This window comes from Prorops nasuta, unplaced genomic scaffold (assembly GCF_024137725.1).
Source record: "Prorops nasuta isolate Cenicafe-Biocafe unplaced genomic scaffold, Cenicafe_Pnas_1.2 PNAS00008, whole genome shotgun sequence".
NCBI classification, from domain to species: Eukaryota; Metazoa; Arthropoda; class Insecta; order Hymenoptera; family Bethylidae; genus Prorops; species Prorops nasuta.
The window spans coordinates 6,856,668-6,873,314 of NW_027116805.1; the positions used below are offsets into that span (position 1 = coordinate 6,856,668).

The 16,647-nt window shown below is 32.2% G+C and overlaps 3 protein-coding genes and 4 long non-coding RNA genes across 8 annotated transcripts in view; 2 read left to right on the forward strand and 5 right to left on the reverse strand.

Annotated features, from left to right (window-relative positions):
* Slip1 (SLo interacting protein 1) overlaps window positions 1-16,647 on the forward strand; it is a 117,004-nt gene that overhangs the window by 83,884 nt on the left and 16,473 nt on the right. The gene's annotated exons all lie outside the window — the stretch shown is intronic.
* On the reverse strand, window positions 2,179-3,069 carry LOC136775551 (uncharacterized). Its single transcript, XM_066730429.1, has 2 exons — window positions 2,824-3,069; window positions 2,179-2,561 (listed from the first exon to the last, which is right to left on the reverse strand). The coding sequence occupies exons 1-2, from the start codon at window positions 2,986-2,988 to the stop codon at window positions 2,379-2,381; spliced, it is 348 nt and encodes a 115-aa protein (XP_066586526.1). The 5' UTR covers window positions 2,989-3,069; the 3' UTR covers window positions 2,179-2,378.
* LOC136775323 (uncharacterized) lies at window positions 5,833-6,642 on the reverse strand. The gene is made up of 2 exons (XM_066729994.1): window positions 6,454-6,642; window positions 5,833-6,183 (listed from the first exon to the last, which is right to left on the reverse strand). Exons 1-2 carry the CDS (start codon window positions 6,574-6,576, stop codon window positions 6,001-6,003), a joined length of 306 nt encoding a protein of 101 aa, XP_066586091.1. The 5' UTR covers window positions 6,577-6,642; the 3' UTR covers window positions 5,833-6,000.
* LOC136775585 (uncharacterized) lies at window positions 7,881-8,468 on the forward strand. Its single transcript, XR_010822952.1, has 2 exons — window positions 7,881-7,959; window positions 8,030-8,468. It is a non-coding gene; the product is annotated as an uncharacterized lncRNA (long non-coding RNA).
* Window positions 11,287-11,961, reverse strand: LOC136775653 (uncharacterized). 2 transcript variants are annotated; one of them, XR_010822971.1, is made up of 3 exons: window positions 11,771-11,961; window positions 11,520-11,621; window positions 11,287-11,431 (listed from the first exon to the last, which is right to left on the reverse strand). It is a non-coding gene; the product is annotated as an uncharacterized lncRNA (long non-coding RNA). The 2 variants fall into 2 exon arrangements; XR_010822970.1 differs by lacking the exon at window positions 11,287-11,431 and having other exon boundaries at window positions 11,476-11,621.
* Window positions 13,523-14,089, reverse strand: LOC136775652 (uncharacterized). Its single transcript, XR_010822969.1, has 2 exons — window positions 13,848-14,089; window positions 13,523-13,690 (listed from the first exon to the last, which is right to left on the reverse strand). It is a non-coding gene; the product is annotated as an uncharacterized lncRNA (long non-coding RNA).
* Window positions 15,699-16,368, reverse strand: LOC136775537 (uncharacterized). The gene is made up of 2 exons (XR_010822945.1): window positions 16,169-16,368; window positions 15,699-16,015 (listed from the first exon to the last, which is right to left on the reverse strand). It is a non-coding gene; the product is annotated as an uncharacterized lncRNA (long non-coding RNA).

The following is a 16,647-nucleotide window of genomic DNA, read 5'->3' on the forward strand; positions in this document are numbered from 1 at the left end:
GCGCCGGCAGGGTGGGCCATAAAAATAAATTTCGATGGCTGAGCAGTAAAAATGGCAAAGTTTGAAATAGCGTGGCTAAGGCATGGTGTGCAAGAATGGTCATAGATATTGCGGTTTGGGAAGGCGAGGTTGAGCAAGTCGTGGTGTGGAAGAAGTGGGAAGAAGGGGGGGGGGAGTCAAGGTGTCCCTTATCGTTGCGGTTGGGACGTCGGGTAGGCGAGTCACGTCCTTGGAGTGGCAGGACGAGCCAGGATCAGGCAGGAAGCGTAGGCTAAGGATAATATTGGAGACTGCTACCTCTTCGATATCTTATTTTCCTCTTTTTCCATTTTTTTTTCTTAGTCTGTCTCTGTCTCTGTTTTCTGTCTGTCTCTGTGTCTACTTTCAAGATTTCTTTTTAATACAAAATATTCTTCCTTTTATCTAGAAGTTACTTCTCTTTTTGTTTCTTATTCTTGAATAATTATTTTTGTTTTGTTTTAGAAAGGAAAAATTTTTCTACAGCCTTAAATTTCTGTCACTCCTTTTTTTCTATATTATTTTCTTCCATGTTTTTCCCTTTCACTTTCTTGTTCCAGAAGGTTTTTATTTCACTCTTCGATCTCAATCTTGCCAACACCAGAAGCGAGACTATCTTATATACTTTTCCTTTTCAAATCCCTCTCAACGTAGTAGTCGAGCTCCTTTCACGGGATGCCGTTCCTTTTGCTTTCTGAAGTCTTCCTATACCGATAAAAATTCGATGGATCCCATCCAGAATGGTATCGGTGGCTCGGTTGGTGGTTAAAGTGGCTCAGCCACAGTGAGATATTCGCTAAATTGATCTTCTCGGTTGGCGAGAGAGAGCTACTCCACTATTAATGCTAAGAAAGCACCTCGAAGCATCCTACAGGCGATGGAGTAGCCATTCGCAATTTCGCGTCTCGATTAAAAACTTGCGAATCCTCTTAAGGGGCCAAATATTTTCTCGAGCTGTTCTCGATATCAAAACTGATGAGATTCCAGCTTCGAAACTTGGAAAAACTTTACAAGGCTGGCGTTTACGATCGATAAGTCGATCTACTTTACCGACCGCAAAGCTTCGAGATCGCCTTAATGGAGAAAAAAACTTTGCGGAAGGCTTTGGTACGGCATTTGATATGCAAACAAGAAAAAAGGAGAAAGAAATGCTGAGAAACCCCTTGGAAGCATCCTACAGGCGATGAAATAGCTATTTGCAATTTTACGGTTCGATTACAAACTTGCGGATCCTCTTAAGAAGGCCAAATATTTTCTCTAGCTTCTCTCCATCGCGAAACTGATGATTCCACGCGTCGAAACATGGAAAAACTGCACGAGGCTGGCGTGCACGGTTGATAAGTCGGCCTGCATTACCGACCGAGCAGCTTCGAGATCGCCTTAATTGAGAAAAAACTTTGCAGAGTTTTAACGTCGGGGAGAGGCGAGTTTCGGATTAAAAATGAGTCGTTCGTCGAGTTTCTATTGAAATTAACGTTACTGGCGAGATAAAAAAAACTTTGCGGAAGGCTTTGGTATGGCATTAAGGGCGTTCCAAGGCGGAATTGCTTGTCCCGAACAGCTGGTCCATGCGAATGCACGAATAAAGTGGTTACAATGGTCGAATATAATAAGTCTGTATCGCGGGGGTGAGTGAATTCATACCGTCCATAACGCTGAAGCAAGAATAAAGAGGAGAGGGGGAAGAATAAATGCGCAACGCGCAACGGTAGACGGAGTGAAGGGGAGGGGGTCTGAGAAGAAAAGGGGAGTGCATTAAATTCGCATTAAGGTGAAAAGGGCTCCAGGGTGACTGGCAGTCCCTTTCCAGTTGGAAACCTTTGAGTATCTATATTTCCACCCCACAACCACATTTTTTTTCTTATCCAATTCTTTTCTTTCGCCCTACCCCCTCCCCTCTTTCTCTTTTCCCTCTACTATCCCGTCAACGAAACTCTATTCATGGTTTTCCTTCGCGTGCCTTTCTCCTATTTCCAATCGTCCTTTTTTCAAACCCTCCCCAACTTCGTTTCCATCTCCATGTCACTTCTTGTATTGGTTTTTCTTTATTTCTCCCACCCCCTCCCCCCTTCCGGTGCTTCTACTTTTTTGCCAAATATTTTTTGGCTCGTCAAGATAAGAAAGAAACATTTCAGGTGTCGAAATAAAATTTCGTATAAATTTAGTTTGACGCAGAATTTTTATTCACTCTTAATCTCTTTTAGAAAGTGTTCGTTAAGAACACTCATGATTCCTTAATGTTTTTTATTGTCTAAACCTACGGAACACGCAAAATGAATGCAATCAATCTCTTCATCTGTGTGTGATTTTTCGTCATCAAAATTAGCGTAGTCTTTAAGAAATGGTCCGTGTTTATTCGTTTAAGCCTCTTTCAAGAAATGTTCAGCAAGAGTACTCATGATTCCTTGATGTTTCGCTTTGTCAAAACCTACGGAGAACTCAAGACCTACGTAAGGAATTTTTACATCTAATTTGTCACCATCAAAATTAGCATATTCCTTGAGGAAAGATCCTACAGGACTCTTTAAGATTTTTGAACCTACCTGTAAAATAAAATAAATTATATGTACTATATATTTTAATTTTTTTAATTTTATTACTCTATTATTATAATTAAGTCCATTTATATGCCAATCGCTACCAGTTTTTGAAATTCTAAGAAATGCATAACATAACATATGTATAAGAGTTTCAGTAATTGGCAGCTACTGGCAGTAACAAACAAACAAATTGTTAATAATTTTTGTATAATAAATGACGAATCGTTGGCTTAAATATTTTAGAGTTATTAAAAAAAAGCCTTACATCTTTCATTGTACTTAAAACGCCAGAAGTAACCTTAGATTTCTCGTCCCATGCTGCACCTCTCTCTAGGAGATTTAAGGCGCCGCTTCCCTTATGAGATGCGTTCCCACTAGCAGCAAGCAGAGTGATCACACCGAAAATGAACAAAATCGTCGTAGCCTTCATTTCTTCTGATACTTTTTGTTTTATTCTATTTTAAAATAACTCTTCAATTAAGTTTCCCTTGAAAATCAAAAGGTACTATGCCTTTACTTCGTCGTCACCTATTGTTTTTATACAAACCTTATCGCCTCGCTCAATGTTCTCAAAGCCGATAAATTTGGTTACTAGAAAAGTAACAAACATTTTTAAGCCACGATTCTCCCATTACCCAGATTATCCAGTAACGATTGCGTTAGTTTTTAAATGAAATGCCATAAATTTACGTCAATCCGGTAGAGGAAAAGAAACGAATACCATCAAGAAGGTAGTCGAATTACGTTAGCAATTAATTTAAAAAATCCACGTGAACGCTATCTTATTTTACGCCAAGTTATACTACCCTAACTAAAAATAGTTTTCTAATTTTCAATCAAATTTCGAGTGATATATTGAAATAGAGAATTTAGTTAAATATTATTTACGATTTCTATTAAATTTTTCAATGAGAAAAAAATAAATTAATCGAGTTACATAATCTTGAGAAATTTAAATTTGTATTTTTAAAATTTCATTTTTTGGTTTTTATTTCAATTTAAAATTCTTTCCATCAGGGAAAGTTTCTTTCGATCTAGAGTCAGTGCTTATCTCAATTTGATCTTTCTCTGTCTTTTTCTCTCTTTATCATGTCTAAAACGTATCTTCTATCCTTTAGTTATCCCCTCTCTTCTACACCCATTCTACGAAAACAAACGAAGACTGAGCAACAGTGTTGTTAGAAGCAGATACTTTTCCTCCCCACTAAACTCTCCAAGTTTCGTTGTTTGTGCCACAACCTACAGAGGGAATAGAGGTCGTAGTAGGAAGAAGAAATAATACATTTCTGGCAACTCTGCTAAACAGTATTAATCTACAGTTTAGTGCTTGTTTATTTATGTGTATAGCACATACTGTATGTATATGTAATATAATAAAAGAATAAAAGTATTTTTTGATATATTGTTGGTATTTGTTAAATGGTAGCAATATGTATTTAGTGTGTGTAATTATTGTAAGTGTATTTCACATGTCAATTCCACGCGCGCGGTATCACACGTGTGTCTGGTATCAATAATACATTATGGCAATAAAATTATATATTTCGTCCTACTGTTAACAATAAAATGTAATATTTGAAAATCAATTAAAATAAAAAAATAAATTAATTCACAGTACACAGGCGCGTAGAAAGAAAATGTGCTGCGTATTGAGGTTAGTTTGTTGGGAACTGGCTTAGTGGTGTATAATAACATAAGAGTCTATTAATTAAAAACTTCAGGGTATGTAAGATTATAAATTTCAAGCACTGTTATTTTTTATATTGAAAGAAATCTTAGGTAATATTTTGTAGTTGTTAGTTTTGAAAATTAATATTATATTTTTTACGTGCATGCTTTAGACTGTTTTAAGAAGAGGAGCCTGTACACAGTATTTTATGTAATTGATAACTAAGGCGATACACAAGGTTTGTAATTTTGTTGTATATTTTTTTGGAATTTAAAGTCTCTTTCAAATTTAAAATATCGGAAATAGTGTAAGAGTCGTTAATTAAAACTCTTTAGCCACTCTTCCTATCAATAATGGTGGCCACAATGAAGAGGCTGAGAACCGACGCGCTTGATTGACTAATGAAAATAAAAGTATCGTTATCATCGTTTCAATGAAGTTTCTCTGAATATTTGAGATTTTCTTACTATTTCAAATAATGAAAATGAGAATTTTTTAAAGACACACTAATATTGCTCCAATGCTACCAATTTCATACTTATATCCTAGCATAAAAGCAGATTTGATTCCTGGGCTTTTCGGTATTTTCATTTTTTCAGTTTTCTATTATAATAAGAAAAATATACATAACAGGTATTGGCAAAAGAATAAAATTTGGTAGAAATTTAGTTCCATAAGAAATCTTTATTCATTTGACTCTTGTAAGCTACATATCTTAGGAGAGCTTTCTCTAAATTTTATTTATCAAAACTTGCACTGACATCCTTACCTGGTGAAAGGAATCTTTACAGGATTAAAATTACCATATTTCATGGTGTATTCTGTAAGTATTGGTGATGAAGGATGCTTTAAAAATTGATCACCTATCTGAAAATCAAGATATAATCTTAATAATCTGAATTCACTGTATAATTGGTTTTGTCCAGTTTTAAAATTATTGTATTTTGACCATATTCATTTATCTATTAGTGCCTATCCCTTATTTAGATTCTATGTATAACAAAGCATATAAACTTTCACACTGTCAAACGCTGACAGTAATAAAAAGAACGTCTTTGTTATTTTTTTTGTATAACTAGATGAATAAATAGCTTATATATTTCAAAGTTATTAAAAATACGCCTTATAAATTTTTACTTTGTTCAAAAATTTTGTGGACTTAAACTCTTGCTCCCATACATTTTCACAAAGATATCACACCAAAAATGAGTAGAATCGTTGCCAACTTCATTTCTTTGAAAAAAGTTTAATGCTTTTTCAAAATAACTACTATAATCTGAAACTCCCGAAATTTCCAAAGCCAAACCAACATACGTTCTCTTCAATCTCCAATTGTTTTTATACGAACCTTATCGCTTTACTGCTAATCCCAAAGTCAATAAATCTAGTTGTCCCAGCAGTAAAATATTTTAAAACTTCGATTTTCCTATCGTCAGGATTATCCAGGAAAGGTAAAATCAATTTTTAAACAAATATTCCTGAATTTTTACATACATATTTCTTAAAGTAATAAAATATGAAAAAATACTATTAATATTTTATTTTTTTTTATTCTTGAAATTTTTTTATGCAATTTTAGCGAATTTTATACGGTAATTTTGTTTGATATCTTCTGTCTTTCCCTTTCTCCCAAGAAAGGTTCTAAAAAAAAGTCTTTGCGATTTTTTTACTTTTTTGCCAAATAATTTTAAGTACACTAGGATAAAAAATTAGCACTTTAGGGATCGGGAAAAGTTTGGTAGAAATCAAGCGTTATATGAAATTTGTATCCATTTATTCATGTTGAGTCCAGTATTTCGACATACCATGCGTAAGATGTGGATGTTTTTCTGGGTCTACATTTACGGAGATTTCGATACCTGAATGAGGGATATTTAAGTCAAAGTGGCCATCCTTGTAATGAGCGAATTTTCGAATAGCATCTCCTGTTGGCGACTTCATAACCTTTTTACCCCACTAAAAAATAAAATAAATTCTATTTAGATATAGGCTATAAATAATTTTTTCCAATGTTAAGAGTTTTATTCTTAGACTCTGTTTTCATTTATATTAGCCATTAACTATCAGTTCCATAAATTTTCTAATAAGTGTAACATAGAATATGGAAGCTCAGTAACCAGTATTTACTGACAATAAAAAAAACTAACAATTTTTATCATTTTGTTTATAAAGTTACGAATCAAAAACCCTGAAATAATTCAAAGTTGTTTAAAAAAAATGTCTTACACTTTTTAATGAATCGAAGACGCCATCACCTGACTCTGAGTGCTTGGGATTGGGATATGCGTTTCCAAAAACAACAAGCAGAGAGATTACACCGCAAATGAATAGGATCGTCGTCAACTTCATATCTTCCGAACTTTCTTGCTTTTCTTTTTCCAACTCCTAGGAGAATCCAGTATTAATGTATGCTTCTTCATTCGTCTGTTCTTCTTATATACAAACTTTATCACTTGAGTTTTAATCTCCAAGGTCAATAAATCTCATTATTTTTACAATAACAAAATTTTAAAACCTCAGTTTTCCTATTACGTACGTCATTTGATAAACAATAGGTACTCCACAAATGTTCCATAGATTTTTTATAAGAAAGATATAAATTCTTTTAATTTTTTATACGTTTTAGTATTCTGGAGAGGTCTTTCTTGCAATTTTGGTTTATTCATTATTCGTTAATTTTTTTAGGATCTCTTCTCTAGCCCTCTGCCTCGTGAAAGATTCGTTTATATTCCTACGACGTCCCAATAGGATCCAAGGACAGCGGTGCATTGGAAAAGAGCAGCAGGGATGTTAAAATTCCACGCGCAAGAAATAACCACGATTACTCACTCTTCTTTCTAAGTTTCAGAAGATTTACCAAAAGTAGAGAATTAAATAAATTTTTCGTATCTAGTTTTTCCTCCATTTCTCTTTGCATTTAACTAAGGGTTGTATAAAATAGTCCCTTTTAAAAACCCTATCACAGAGTTGCTGCGAAATCCTTTGATAGAATAATAAATTTTATTATAGCATTGTTATAACATTGCACCATTAAATATTTTACGTGCTTATATTGACGTTTTTGTTTTCAATGCAAGATAATTTTTATTCACGTAAACGTATTTGTCCATAATTCATGTCGTCTAATATAATAAAGTTGAGCATAGTATGACACATAAAACCGAAAATAATGATTCCGACCATATTTTCACATATCCCAAATCAAAAAATAAATTAAAATTGTTTATTAATTTTAATTTATTTTTATCTAAAATTTAAAAACTAGATTGCGCATTACATCTTTTGGTTAAAAAAATAACCTAAATTTGGATTCCTTTGGCTTAAGCAAAATAAACATAGTTTTACTGAAAACCTGTTGTTTCAACAAGAGATTTTAAAACTTAACCTAATTTTAATCTTTCATATGAATCGTTATCTACAAAAAATTAAGAAGATGTTAAATCAAGGAATTTTTAAATAACGCTACAATAAAAAATAAATAAAATGGATTAATTCCTTAAGAATATTTAAGCATTATTTTTTATTATACTGTATACCACTAAAGTATGACGCACTTGTGCAGAATCATCCTGTATAAAAAATTATTGTTACTAGATTTTTATAGACCAGAAGTTTTATGTAAAATTTCTACAAGTTTAGATGCAGTGGACGTTTTTCATGCCATGTAGAAGGTTGGATTGTTGTTAGAAAAAAGGTTAAGCAATCAGCAGGAACCCTGGAAAAAACACATAAGTACTCTTTACACTATACAAGTTTAGGAATTAAAAAAACTGATTATCAATATAGCATTGAAAATTTACAGATATTTTTTTAAGTGTTTTAAAAATGTGTAAAATGCAAAAATATTATGTAAAGAATTATAGGCTATTAGAAGGAACCGAAGTTTTGATAAAATTCGTGTGAAAATAACTTAACAGATTATACTTTGACGAATTTAAAAAAAAAAATTCTTCAAGTCGATGAAATTTTATATGTCAGAAGGCTATGAGCAGAAAAAATATCAAAAATTCAATAAACTTAAAGCGCGCAAAAGCAGTCTGACCTTTAACAACGCAAAAACATTTTTATTCCTGTCTATTGCGAATTTTAACTATTCATTTCTGGAAGCCATATCGCAGGGATGATTTAAATAATTCGAAAACTGTGGTAATAAAACGACAAATATTAAAATTGAAAATTTTAATTACTTTATAAAATTAAGATATAATGTAATAAATTAATAAAGCAAATATAATAAACTATCTCGAATCCTAGAACTTTCAACCCACACCTGAAATAAGCTTCTCAAGTATACATATTTTTCGAAAAACTTTTTTTTTTAAATAATTCACTATTATTCATTAAATTTGACTGGACGTGCAAAATTGTACAGCAATCTTTTAGTCTCTGGCAAATATTTTAGCGGAAGGTTTGAGAAACACAAGAGGAGAGAAAATATCCAGGAGTCGCTAATTGTCTAATCGTCGTTGAAGTATTTATAGGTAAGAGTGGACGTTGAGAGTGTACATGTGTGACTGTAGAGGTCTTACATATGGACAGTGGTATGTACATCTTTCATATCTGATTGTCCATTGTTTGTATGAATAGGAGTGGCAGGGCTTGCCTTGAAATGGTGTGTCTGTCCAGCGAGCATTTGCCCACCAGCCATTGTTTGCCTTCTCCATATAAACCCGTAGGATTATTATGCGCACACGGACGCACGCGTAAACACAAGCGGACACTCACACCACGGATATAAACACTCGCACACAACTGCAATTCGGAGCTACACAATGTAATTCTGGATTATGAGCGTAATTCCACAACCGTAGTTTCTTATATTAACACACAGCATTAAGCCGGATGTTGCTCTTCCCTCTATTCCCCGTATTTTTTCCTCCCCCCCCCCCCTAGAGTCTTCCTTTCTTCTTCTATTCAATTTCATCTCTTTTTTTTTACTCGCTGAAATTTTTCTTCGATAATTTCTTTCTTTATTTTCTTATTCATCAACCTCGATTTTTCTCAATTTTTCATTGGAATGTAATTAGGCGTTAGGATAATCGGCTTAAAATCGCGCGTCGATTGATAAGGGAGGGAGTTGGTTATCTGCAATTACCTATCTGCTTAATTAGGTTTTAAGCGAGGGCTGCAAAAGTGCAGGGGAGGGGGAGGGAGATTGCTTGTATTTTCCTGTCACGCATGAGTTAACAAAGAATCAAGCGCGGTCCAGTTCGTTCCACACGAAGGCTCGCAAATGAACATCTCACGAACCGTGACTCCCCCCCCCCCCCTCCTCCCACCCCGCGTCCCCCTTTCACACGTACACACCCTCTTAACGCTAATCCTCCATCTCCGTTATCGGCCGATCGTTACTTCCTCAAACTTCTATTCATTACAAATAACATTTAATTTCTTGTTCTATATAACCTCCTGTTGTTTTAACTTTTTTCTATATTTATATTAATGGCTCACTCTCAACTCTCACCTTGCTTTTATTCCCACTCCTTACATGCTTCAGCACTTTGTATATATTTATCAATTTTTCACTTATAATTATTATCTATATTTTATAGTCCTAAGTTATTTTCAGTAAATTTGATAATATTAAAATTGTATTCCATAATTTTCAATATGAAATTTTTTTCATTCTTTTTATAAGCAATATTTGGGTCCATGCAATTATGTACTTCGATTGAAGGATTTAACGTAAAACCGAAGATCCAATTGTTATTTGTGATTTTTGCATTCGCCAATCTTCCTGGAATCGTTTTGCAAGAGATGAAGTGGAGGGGATGGGGAAGTGGAGAAATAAGACGTTGGCCAATGGGAATCTGGCTAGGCAAACAAGATATAATGGGAGTGGAAAATTTATAACACAATGCAAACAATCGTTAATTAGAAATCAGCGAGGAGTTTCAAGTTAACAGGATGTACTCCTGGTATTCCACGTGGGCGCCTTTGGATTTCGAGTAAGTTGGGATTAAACGAGGAATAAAGGGGGTTGGAGTGGCTCTCGCTGAGACTTGGGAGTGGGGGGAGGGAGATGGAGGACTGGGATGGAATATGATGGAAGGTGACGGAGTACGAAAGTGTTGAATAAAAACTGGGGGAGGGAAAAAAGTATGACGGAAAACGATTGAAGGTGACGGAGCAGGAAACTGTTGGGTAAAAAGTGGGGGAAAAAGATGGAGATAAAGAAAGGAATAAAACAAGCGAGAGCTTTTGGTGTGTGTGTGTGTGTGTGTTATTTGGGGAGAGAGGACTGTAGGAAGGATAAGGATAGAATGTATTGGTAAGGAAATTGAATAAGAAGACATAAAAAAAATAATGGAGGGACAAATTATAACCAAAAATGGTGGAAAGTGTTAGGGAAAAAATTTGAGAGATTTTGAAAATAAAGTAGAGTATAATATGATTAAAAACAATAAAAAAGAAGATAAGAAATTAATTAAAATTTAAAGTTTTTTTCTGGGTGAGAAATAGAGGGGGAGGGGGGATAAAAAGAAAGGAAAAAAGAGTGGAAAAGAGAAAGATATAGCACAGGAATAAAGATATGGTGGAGGGAGAGTGGGCAAAGGCTGGAAAAACTTGTAGGGAATGTAAGGGGGTGGAAAGTGTGAGTTTGAGTACTTGTATACCCGTGTAATCCTCGCTCGATTCCATTTCTCTCCGCATTTCTGCCCCACTTCGTCCACCCCATCACACCCTAAGGAAAAGGGGTGGGGAAGTGATCACCCTTTTTCCACAATCTACAAGCAACCACAAAATCCCCTACTCGTCCTACCGTAAACTAATAATATATCAGGTATCGACAACCCCTAAAAGCATTCGTCTCGAAATTTAAATTTCCCGAGCTGAACGATATACGTAACAAGTGAAAGATTCTAAAATCCAGCAGTTTCCATCATTTTCCAAAAAAATTCAACTGCAACTCTTCGTATTTTTTGTTAATTCTTTTAAACTCTTCTAAAACTATACACGTTATCACTGGGTAATAAATATTATTATTGGTAGCAATAAAAATCGTTGAAACATTTTTAAACAATTTTTTTGTGAATTTTACTCTTTTATCGTAAATAAATAAACTTCACGATTAACTTTATCTTTTTCACTTTATTTCACTCGTATCAATTTTTTCACTGCGATTTTAGTTACCTCTCAAAACTGTGCCCTCCCTCCCCTTCTCTTTATATTTGTATGTTTTTTATAAACGTTTTTTGGTAGCCTAAAAATAAGAAAGGATAGTTTTATTGATCTTGAAGAAATTAATGAAAAATTAATTTCGTTTATTATTTTTAATAATTTATTTTAACCAGCTATTTAATCCTATATAGTTGTTGCTCAGATCATCCGAACATTCCAGTGAACCACTTTATCGGCTTCCCTATTACATAATCGGCGCCTTTCTGGATTGCCTGATAATAAAATAAATAATAAATGATTTTGTAATCATTAGCATCAATTAATATTATAAAAAATCACAAGTATTTTACTATTTTAATTAATACAATTTAATGAGTTTTTCTTATCAGATTTTTCAAATTCATAAAACAAAATTGCATACCCCTATTATGCCACCCCAAAAGCCTGGACCCTTTTCTTGTTTATCGTCTTTTTTCTTATCAGCCGCGTTTGCACTAATTGCTAGAAGAGCAACCACACTCAATATCAACAAAATCGTCGTCAGCTTCATTTCTTTTTTTCTTCTGTTTTCCAAAATAAATACTTCTATCCCTATCCCTAGAAAGTCCAACTGACAGTAGACACTTTTTCAATTCTCATCCGTTTTTATAAAATCTTTATCGCTCCAACTGTGATTCCTATAATAACCAATAAACTTCTTTATTGCTACCATTAAAATTTTACATTCACGACTAACCTATTAACAGGCTAATTGTGCAGTTTATAGTTTTATGTTAATGCAATTTGTACCAATTTTAACTTCTGGAAATTATATATAATGATAAAGAATGCATGCCTGATGCACAGGTTTGATACGCTTTTAAAAGCTTGTAGTAAAACATTTTTTTCAATAATACAATATTAATAGTAAACCTACTCAAAAAATTTTTTTATATACGGATATTTTCATTTAAAAAGGTCGATTTAATTTAATCAATGATAGGTTTAATGTTAAACGACGAATGTAATGTGCACATTGGGTTGTCGTTACAAAAAAATTTTTTGGCGGATCCTTAAAAAACACTAGTATTTGATGAGAAACTACAGTGGTTCAAACCTGTGGCCTGACAAATGATGGAAACACGTGCCTCATTGCGATCAAATATAATTTTCGAAGAATTTTACAGTTTTTCACAGATAACTCATTAAATATTCGATTCTATGAAAAGATGCATATAACCTTTTCTCTGAAGAATTAAATTCTACATAATAAAGGTTCTATACATTTTTCTTGTAGAATGCATACTAATCGAGATATTGCTGAAAAATCGATCCTCTTTTTCGTTTATACACATTATATTGACATATGCTCATATGAATAATTATTTTTAGTTTACCGTACAATTAACATATTTTATTAAATTAAGAGAAATAAAATATGTAACTACAGTGAAATAAGAATAACTATTCATATGAGCATGTCAATATAATGTGTATAAACGAAAAAGAGGATCGATTTTTCAGGAATATCTCGATTAGTATGCATTCTAGAAGAAAAATGTGTAGAATCTTTATTATGTAGAATTTAATTCTTCAGAGAAAAGGTTATATGCATCTTTTCATAGAATCGAATATTTAATGAGTTATCTGCAAAAAACTGTAAAATTCTTCGAAAATTGTATTTGATCGCATTGAGGCACATGTTTCCATCATTTATCAGGCCACAGGTTTCAACCACTGTAGTTTCTCATAAAATACTAGTGATGTTTGGGGATCGGTCAAAAATTTTTTTTTAACGACCACCCTAGTGCATATATATTCTATCCAGAACACAGATAAGAGGTAAATTTCCAAACATGCTTATACCCAAAATATTGAAAAAAAATTCTTAAATCTGTTTCTCTATTAATTTAATAACAACAATTAACAAACAGCCAATAATTTTCCTGCCCATGCTATTGTAAACTAAATATGTTTTAAATTATATGCTCTTTTAATACAAATAAATAAACTACACGATTAATTTTTATCCTTTTTTTATTTTATTTGCAAATTTTTTACGTCGTCTTTACTCACATAAACTGGTACTTCCATTTCGCAATCTTACATCGTTTATAAATATATGTTGACTCTCCACGCCAAGAAAATATGACTCCATAGGAATGAAAATAAAATTAATAAATACAAAATGTCACTGTTTCTTAAAAAAATTGTATTGAAGCTATATACAGTTAATTTATAACTTTATTGCAAGAGTTCTTAAACACCTTCAAATATGTATCTTTTTTTTCGATCTGTGTCTTGACGAAAGAGCATTTTTCAGCACTCTCAAACCAACCCTTGCAGCGAATTTAAAGCCATCCTGAGGATAAAAAAAGAATTAATTATTTGATGAACTAAATACACCTTAGCATCAGGTAATGTTCTTGAAATTGAGGTATTCAATCATTGTCTACTAATAAATTGTCAGTGAGTTTTCCTAGAAAGATTTTTCTGACTTTTACAAAAGTTTTACTTACTGAATTTAATATACTCTCTGCCCCTGTCTCTGTTGCATTAGTCGTAGCCGCAGTTTTATTATTATTTAGGTTGGCGAGGTGTGATATTTTAGACACAAAATGCCTGCGACCATCAACTATCGTTAAACTAATGGCCAATACAACGATCACGGTTGCTAGAAACAGAATCGTTATCTGTTTCATTTTTTCTCACAGGTTGCTGTTGTTTTTTAAAATTATTATTTTTATGTAGAATTTGTGCAAAACTCAATTGACAATATGCGCTTTTTCAATTCTCAGCTGTTTTTATACAATGCTTATCTTTCCAACGATAGTTCCAAAAACCAATAAATCTTATTGCTAAACCATGAAAATCTTTGAATACTCGTGTTTGCCATTCACCGATTAATCGTAGAGTTTAGTTTTTTCATAGAAATTACGATTTTTTAATACTGTATGTAGAATATTTAATCATTAAGTATATACACCTGTGTAGGAAGGACTTAATAGTTTCTTTGTATAATAACTTTTTGAATTTAAATAGAAAGGGTATTTATCACATTCAAAAAATTAGACCTTTTATAATAGTTATGAAGATAAATGGATTTTACATTCAAGCTTTGCAGCGAGTTAAAGTAAATGCCCTGCAGTTTTATCTACTTTACACAAAACATAAAAAGTCAATTTTCAAAAAGGTTTATTAATTTTATTTTAATTCTTCGTGAAAGAACTCACATTTTTCATCTTTAGAATTGGTCGATAATGTTTAAAATTCTGAATAATTTCAGAACGCAATTTTTTAATAATAAAGTAGGAGAAGCCTTCCAAAGATTAAATCAAATGTATTAAAAAATCTACTCCAACTCATTCATTTCGATTTTAATATAATCAGTTCCTTCTTTCGATGAGTCATGCTTATATAAAGAGAATAAACATTTGAAATACGTATAACCAATCTTCTACTACGATCAAATAATTTAAAAGTTGTGTTTTTGCAGAGCTAACTATTGTAATCCAAAAAACCTTCTATAATTTTAAGAATATTTTTTTCTTTTATTTTCAAATTACTCGTTTAAATCATTTTCGTCCTAATAAAAAATCTCTGTGTTAAACTTAATGTGTCAGGGAAAAAATAGAATTGTTTTTAATGTTTTTTTTTTTATTTGAAAAACAAGCGTACTGAGCTGGATTATAGCATAATAAAATGAGTAAGTTTGCCTCCCTCAAAATGGCTCTAATTCCCAATATTTTTGAACATTTTTTTAGTGGAAATTTTTCGTAGAAACCTAGATTCCCTTAATAGGTATATTTCTACTGTTCTCCTCCACCATTCCCTACTATACCATACTACATATGCAGCTTTCACTTCATTACATGCAGTGATTTCTTACATGTTTAAAGTTTTCTTTAACTTTCTTGGTTTTTATATAAGGTAGAATATAATAATAAAAATATGTATGTCTTCTAGAAATCATGATGAAAAATGCTAAAATACAAAATATTTCTTAGAAAGCTTTCTTTTCATTTGGAAAAATTGTATGCATCTGTGATCGTACTTCCAGTCTCACATGCATAGGGATCTTACAACTTTTGGTTGATATGTGTTGATGGTCTATAGTAAGAAGACAGTTGGTAATGGATATTCCTACTATAGCCAGAGATGATTAGCCTATTTTTTTTCACTTCATGACCACAATTCTGCATCGGTAAAACAGTTTCAAAATTAACTTTGCATAGTTATATTAAATTTTTTCCAGAAATTTTCTAAAATTTTTGGAAAATTAAATTATAAGCTCTATTTACTCTTTGAACTCTACTCCCTGGGACTAAAAAGGGATTGTTTTGATAAACTTGTCCAGTTTTTACAGAAAGTGAAACAAAAATAATTTTATTTTTATTTGTAGAATTTTTGTGGATTTTCACTTATATAATATCAAATCATAAAAATATACAGCAGAAACAAAAATTCAGATTCTCAAAAATTTATACATCAGTTTGTATTAAAAATTATGTTCCTAATACTATTTTATACGATGAATATGTTGCTTGCATGTATATTTAATCGAAAGAATAAAGATACATGGAATATTTCTACAACTTATTTAACCCATTTTTTTAATCGATTTACCCATTTTTCTCAACCAGCCTCTTCCTTTATGTCCTGCTGTTTTTAGTAATCCTCTGCCGAACTGAGAATAAAAAATATAATAAATTAATAAACTAAATAAAACTTAACATCAAGAATTAATCAAATTTAAATATTTTATTATTTTCTACTAATAAATCATCGATAACCTTTTTTTGTCATACTCTTTTTAGAATTTTTAAACAAAATTTCTTACAAGCCTCAATTTTTTCCACGACCATCTGCGTTTTCCTTTACCCGGTTCTGCTTCTGCGTCTACTGCACTAATGGCGAAAATAGCAACCGCAGTTACAATCAACAGAATCGTCGCCAACTTCATTTCTGTTAGCTGCTGCTGTTCTCAGAAATGATTACTTTAATACAGAATTACTAACAAATCCAGTAAGCAATATACGCTTTTTTAATCCTGCGTTGATTTTATATAACTCTCTTATCTGTCCAGTCATAATTCTCTAAACCAATAAATTTTATTACAACCACCATGAAAATCTTGAAATCCACGATTCTCCTATAAACTTTTCAAATGTACGCTTCATTTTATTTATTGAATTTGCGACTTTTGAGTTACGTAAATAAAATTGAATGATAAAATACGTATATTTGAAGGACATGTATGACATTCTTAAAAACTGAAGACTGTATTTTAAAAATTTTTTTTAATCAAGATTATTTTTT